The 6,000-nt window shown below is 46.1% G+C and overlaps 1 protein-coding gene across 2 annotated transcripts in view; it reads left to right on the top strand.

Moving 5' to 3' along the window:
• The first annotated feature begins 1,722 nt into the window (after positions 1 to 1,722).
• Positions 1,723 to 6,000, top strand: part of NLK (nemo like kinase) — a 146,999-nt gene continuing 142,721 nt past the window's right edge. For both annotated transcript variants that reach the window (XR_002174768.3, XM_019927061.3), the window contains exon 1: positions 1,723 to 3,534. Coding sequence is in view for 1 of the 2 variants with exons in the window: in XM_019927061.3 (XP_019782620.1) it covers positions 3,077 to 3,534 (458 nt within the window). In the remaining variant the exon portion in view is untranslated. The remainder of the gene's footprint in view (positions 3,535 to 6,000) is intronic.

Below are 6,000 nucleotides of genomic sequence, written 5' to 3'. Positions count from 1 at the left end.
ACTCTACTTGATGAGGCATATATTATTACCTTCACTTTCAGTTGAGGCAACTGAAACTCAGAAAAGTTAAATTGCCTAAGTCATAAAGTTAGTGAATAGCAGAGCTTGGACTGGTACCCACTTCTGTTCTCAGAAACGCATGCAAATCTTTATTACCTTCACCTTTTAGACTCTGCCCAAGGAACCGGGCATATCACAGAGTGAGACAGACAAGCTTTCTGTCCTGGTCAAACTCAGTAAACAATTAAAAAATAAAGAGTTCTCAGTGCTATGAGGGAGGTAGTGCCTTGTTATATATCTATATGACAGAAGCACTTATTCTACCACAGGGTTAGGGAAAGCTTTCCAGAAAAAAAAGTGAAGACCTGAACTATAAGTTAGAGGAGTGGAGTGGGGAGTGTTTGGAGCTGAAGATATGCTTGAAGGCTTGGAGGCAACAAACCATTTGAGGAACTGAAAGAAATTCAGAATGTCTGGAGCATAGAGGGTTGAGGTGAGAGATAAGACTGCTGAGGAAGGCGGGAACCAGATCTAGCTGGGCTATTTAGACTTACTGACTTTTTTCAAGGGTAGGGGTGTGGTCAGACTTGTATTTTTAAAAGATTGCAATGCTCTCAGTGGAGGGTGGATTAGAGGAGAGCAAGCCTGCAGGCAGGGAGATGCGTTAATTAAAGATGCTAGTGGCATGCATTTGGATAATACTGTGGTGACTGGGGAGAAGGGTGTGTGTGTTTAGAAGTGTTCAAAAGCGTTTAAGACTTGATGATTGACTAGAAGGGGAGGAGTGGGCAGGCAAAAGAGGAATCAATGATGATTTCCAGGATTGAGTGCACAATTTTAGTAAGGGTAAGGTACTGTAAGCTTATTATTTCATATTTTTAAAGAAAAATAAATTAAGTGAGGTTATGTGAAAGTGAAAGATGTTATTTTAGTAAGATTTCAATGACTAGAACTTATTAGAAAATATGGGAGAAAATTACAGTCTTTGTGGTTAAGTTTATTATTTTTGTTGTCTTAATTAGTATCAATAGCCCTATCGTTCAATGAGCATGTAGTTGTGAAAACGAAATAACGCGTCTTTCTGCCACTATGAGGATTAGCCATGGAGGACCAGCTATAGGCTATGAACTGTCAGTCTACTGAGTTTCTTCAGTGACTGTCTTGTTGAATAACCTTGGTTGAGTTTCTGAAGCTCGACATCCCCTTTTGCTCCTATTTCTCCACACCTGATGTTTTTAAAAGGGGTAGTAGATGATTCCAATCAATGGATGATTTGGACTCCGCCTTCTTCATCTAGGTCCCGCCCCCGTCTTTAGACCACACCCCTTACACTTGGCCCCGCCCCTTGATCATCGCTGATATGACAGCGAATTCGCCACAATCCTGACCTATAGGAGACCTGAAGGGTGGGACCGAGATCAGTCTTTTTTTCCATTTGTCAAATCAAGTGTCTATCTGGTCCCAGTCTCAGCCCACTTCCTCTTCAAGCCAATGATTGGTTGCTCTGTTCTTGGTGCCCGGCTCACGATTGGTTCTTTCGTTCCACCCCTCTCTTCCAGCTTTTGCAGGCGGGATTAGCACGCAGCTTCCTGCTCCTGCCAAAAAAATAAAAGAAGAAAAAGAAAAGAGGAGAGAGGCGAAAGAAAATGTCACGGAGATCTTTGGTGTTTAATTCGCTTTTGGTCTTGTCGGTCAGGCCCAACTCTGCCTTTTGATTGGTCTTTCGATCTGCCCATCCCGGCTCGGGGGCGGGATTTCCCCAGGAGACCCACACTCTGTCGCCACTGGCCGAACAGTGCGCCTGTCTGAAGCTCCCGGCCCGGGATTGGAGGCGGACGCGGACAGGTGGGCGTGGATTGGCTAGGGTAGCCGGTCAGTGTGAGGCGGGGGCGGGGCCTCGGCGGCTGGTTGCGCGTGTCCGCCGCTGGCTCCGCTCTATCCGGCTTTGCTAGGGGAGGTGAGTCCGGCCGCGGCGGCACCGGCGGCTGAGGAGGCGGCGGCTCGAGGAGAAAGCGGCCGCGGCGGCTGAGGAGAAAGCGGCCGCGGGGACGGAAGCCGGGTGGGGGGGAGGGGGGGAGACGGAGCAGCCTTGAGCCCTGCGGGGGCCGTCGCGCGGGGGGACCCACCCGCTCTCCCCCCCAACCCTCCTCAGCAGAAGCAGCCGGCGGCGGGGGCAGGAGTCAGCCCGCTTCCGACTGCACCCCGCCCGTCTCCCGGGGCTCCCATTCTTTGGCCCCGGGACCTTAACCTCCTCCCGGGGCGGTTCCCTGTGTCTGGGCGTCCGAGTGCTGCCCACCTCTCTTTCATTGCTCCCCGCACCTCCTTACCTTCACTTTGCCCCGGTTCTCTTTCTCCTCTCTGTCCTGCCCTGTCGCCTCCTCTGCTCACTCTGTCCCTCCTGCCTCCTTCCCTGGCTCTTTTCTGTTCGGGAAAGTTTAGTACCCCCCCCGCCCCCCCAATCAGGTCAACCTGACGAGGAGTAGGGGGAGATGTAGGAAGGCCTGAGAGTTCGAGGGGGGGAGCTAGTTTCCCTGAACATTTCCCCCCATCTTTTCACTTTGGGGTGGTTGGAATTTTTTTCAGTTGCATTTTTGAGGAGGTGGTAGGTGTTTAGAAAAGGATGTGGGAATGGAAGGGGTAGATGAGTCAAGCCTCTTACAAGATTCCCAGGGTGGTGTGTTACCTGATCCTTTTCGCGTGTGGAGTTCAGGGGGTCGGGAGGTTTGGCCTTTATTCCCACATTCAAAGTTGGAACCTCCCCCGAATTAAGGATGGAGTTTTAGTACCCACTTGTGGCAGGAAACCTGGGGGGAAGGGGTCCCTTTTTCCTTTTTCTTTTTCTTTTTCTTTTCTCTTTTCTTTTATTTTTGGGGGCAACCCACACCCTTCCACACACACTCACCCCCAAATTAAACACCAAGATCCTCTAACTTGTCTGGATTGACTGATGAAGACATAAAGCCACTTCCGCTCCATGATTTTGGAGGTGGAGTGAGTGGGTTTTTTCTTCATTTTTAAATGGCCAAATGACAGCTTGACCCAGTTTGCTTTCCAATCAAAGGGCATTTTTTTTTGAATGTCTCTTTGTGGCGCAAGAGCCAACGCAAAAATGATGGCGGCTTACAATGGCGGTACATCTGCGGCAGCAGCAGGGCACCACCACCACCATCACCACCACCTTCCACACCTCCCTCCTCCTCACCTTCACCACCACCACCACCCTCAGCACCATCTTCATCCCGGGTCGGCTGCTGCTGTCCACCCCGTACAGCAGCATACCTCCTCTGCAGCTGCGGCAGCCGCAGCAGCGGCCGCAGCTGCAGCCATGTTAAACCCTGGGCAGCAGCAGCCGTATTTCCCATCACCGGCACCGGGTCAGGCTCCTGGACCAGCTGCAGCAGCCCCAGCTCAGGTACAGGCTGCCGCAGCTGCCACAGTTAAGGCGCACCATCATCAGCACTCGCATCATCCACAACAGCAGCTGGATATTGAGCCGGATAGACCTATTGGATATGGAGCCTTTGGTGTCGTCTGGTGAGTATCCAAAGAAAAACACAGCCTCTCCTGGTTTCTTCTCATGGTTGTCGTTGGGCAGGTCCTTTCTCATGGTTTTCTCCATGTCAACCCAAGTGGAACAAGCTTCTCAGCTCAACTGTAGGAAGGCACCCTTCCTTACCTGGTAAAGAGGCCTGATGGCATCGGTTATCTAGGCTTGTGCTTTGGAGTCATGGACAGCGTTGGTGGAGCACCCTCTGTTGAGTAACTCACATAAGTTTGTTGTCTACCAAACCTATTGTGTAGAACCTAAGCAAGCCACTGAATGGAGATTCAGTAAATAGATGAATGCATGGAATGCTTATTTCTGCACAGACCTTGGCCATCTCTCATGTTCGATTTAGTTTGAATCAGTTGCCCAATTGCAGCAAATGTCACAACTGACCCAAACTGGATTCTTTATAATAGTCTTGTCATTGGGGTATACGTTGCATAACTACTTTGCTCTTTCTGTCTTTTCATTCCTTAATTTGTGATCTTGATCCCCAGAAGGAAGATAAGGTTCATAGTTGAACCAGTTAAGTCATTGCATGAGTGGTTTATTTTAAACCATAAAGCTACAGTTGGGAAGTATGTAGCTTTAGTCTTTTGATAAGAATGCATTAAATATAGCATCACACATGAGTACCACAATTGAGGTCAGTAGACTGTAACTATGCAGTGGCCCACATTCAGTGTAATGTTTTAGTGTCATTTAGTGGCTTGTAAGTTGCTGTTATCCCTTGGTTGGCTGCTGTAGTAGGAAGTATACTTTTTAAACATGAAACTTCTCTACTTTTGCTAGTGCTAGTATACTTTTTAAAGTCCGAGGGCTTCTTAAATGCAACATTTTGTCTATTTGTCCTTCTTAGGAAGATTGATAGTTTATAATAAAATGTATTTCTCATTGTAGGGTCCTATTTCTTTCAAAACTAGAGTGAACTGAGCTTTTCCCCCCAAGGATTAAGTATTCTGGTGTGGATAGATGAATTGATGTTTTCAGTGCTTCAAAAATAGATTCCTTCAACTATACCTCAATTTAAAAAAAGAAAAGATTCTTGTTAATGTATAGAAAAGCCCTCATCACCACAGGAGAACGAACTCTTTGGAACTAGCCTAGTAAATGTCTCCTTTCGTCATTGCTTTTCAGGCTATAATTGACATGTTTCATTTTTGCATTATATCTGGCCATTTTATTTACATTTCAGATTTTATAAACTAGGCTACTAAGTGATCCGATCCGTCTTTTTTTAAACTGGTGAAGTCCAGTGTTTTCCCAGCAAGTTCTCCAAGGTGTGTGGGATTCCTGGTGGGAAAGAATGCAGCCGGTAATGGTGCCTTTTCAGTCTCTGCTCAGGGACCTGCCTGTTCTTGCCTTCCTCTCGTCCCTTCCATATCCTGTCCTCAGAGACTGCACTGTGAACTGCTGTTCCTTGTCCAGCCCTTGAGGATTTCAAAGTGGGGGGGCAGGGGGCAGGAAAAAGATTGTTCCTTGCTTTAAATTTTGTCATTGATTTACTGAGAATTTGTTTGGATTTTCTTAGACCTGGATGCTTTCTTTCATTTTAGTGCTTTGCATGCAGTGCTAAGAACTAGAGATGCTGAAAGGGAAATGGGTTGCAGCATTCTTGACTATGTTCTAAAGATGTTATTCACCTACATTTCTATCAAATGGTGATGTGATTTGTAGAAGTTTTAACTTCAAGTTGGTGCTAAGGGAATTTTTTTTTAAGGGGAGGGAGGTGAGGAACTGTAGTGCTGAAACATATCCCACAGCAAACATTCTGGTAGTGGGTGTTCTGAATTACCAATACATGAAAAGCTGAATGTGTTTGATTTGAATCCATTCTAGGTTCTTTCATTGATCGACCCCTTCTACCACCCATGGAGTTCTTTCCATGTACTTGAAGTACCTCCATATCTGTGCCATCTTCCACTGTACACCAGTTGTTGAGCGTTTGCCCTGTCTGACTGACTACATTTGTAAGCCCTATGAGGGTAGTGACTGTGTCTGCTAGAGTACTTCTTTTTTTCCCCAGCACCTACCACAGTGTTGTGGCATCTTTGCTGCTTGGTTACTTGATCTCCTGGTCAGGTCCTCCTTTGTTCTTTAATCAAGTTTTTCTACTTAGCTGCATTGAATGTTTTTATCAGCTGTTACAGGTGAAATACAATTTGGTATGAAAAAAAAGAGGAAAGAGTTCCGGGTGTGTGTTTTAGTATGCAAATTCTTTTCTATTTTTATATTTACATATTTATGAATTACTGTCTGAATTGCTTATTATATTTGGAATTTGACTGCTATATGGCGTGAGTAAGATTATTAAAACTAGAGATCTGGACACCAAACCACAGTGAATTGCACTGGTATTCTCAAACCTAAGCAAAAGATATTAGTGAGCTTTTTTACTTTTTAACTAACTGAATGAAAATTTTTCATTTTAATTTAGAAGGCACCTAATGAGT

This window comes from Tursiops truncatus, chromosome 20 (assembly GCF_011762595.2).
Source record: "Tursiops truncatus isolate mTurTru1 chromosome 20, mTurTru1.mat.Y, whole genome shotgun sequence".
Classification (NCBI taxonomy): Eukaryota; Metazoa; Chordata; class Mammalia; order Artiodactyla; family Delphinidae; genus Tursiops; species Tursiops truncatus.
The sequence above is the reverse complement of the archived record's forward strand: the minus strand, read 5'-3'. Positions and strand labels throughout refer to the sequence as shown.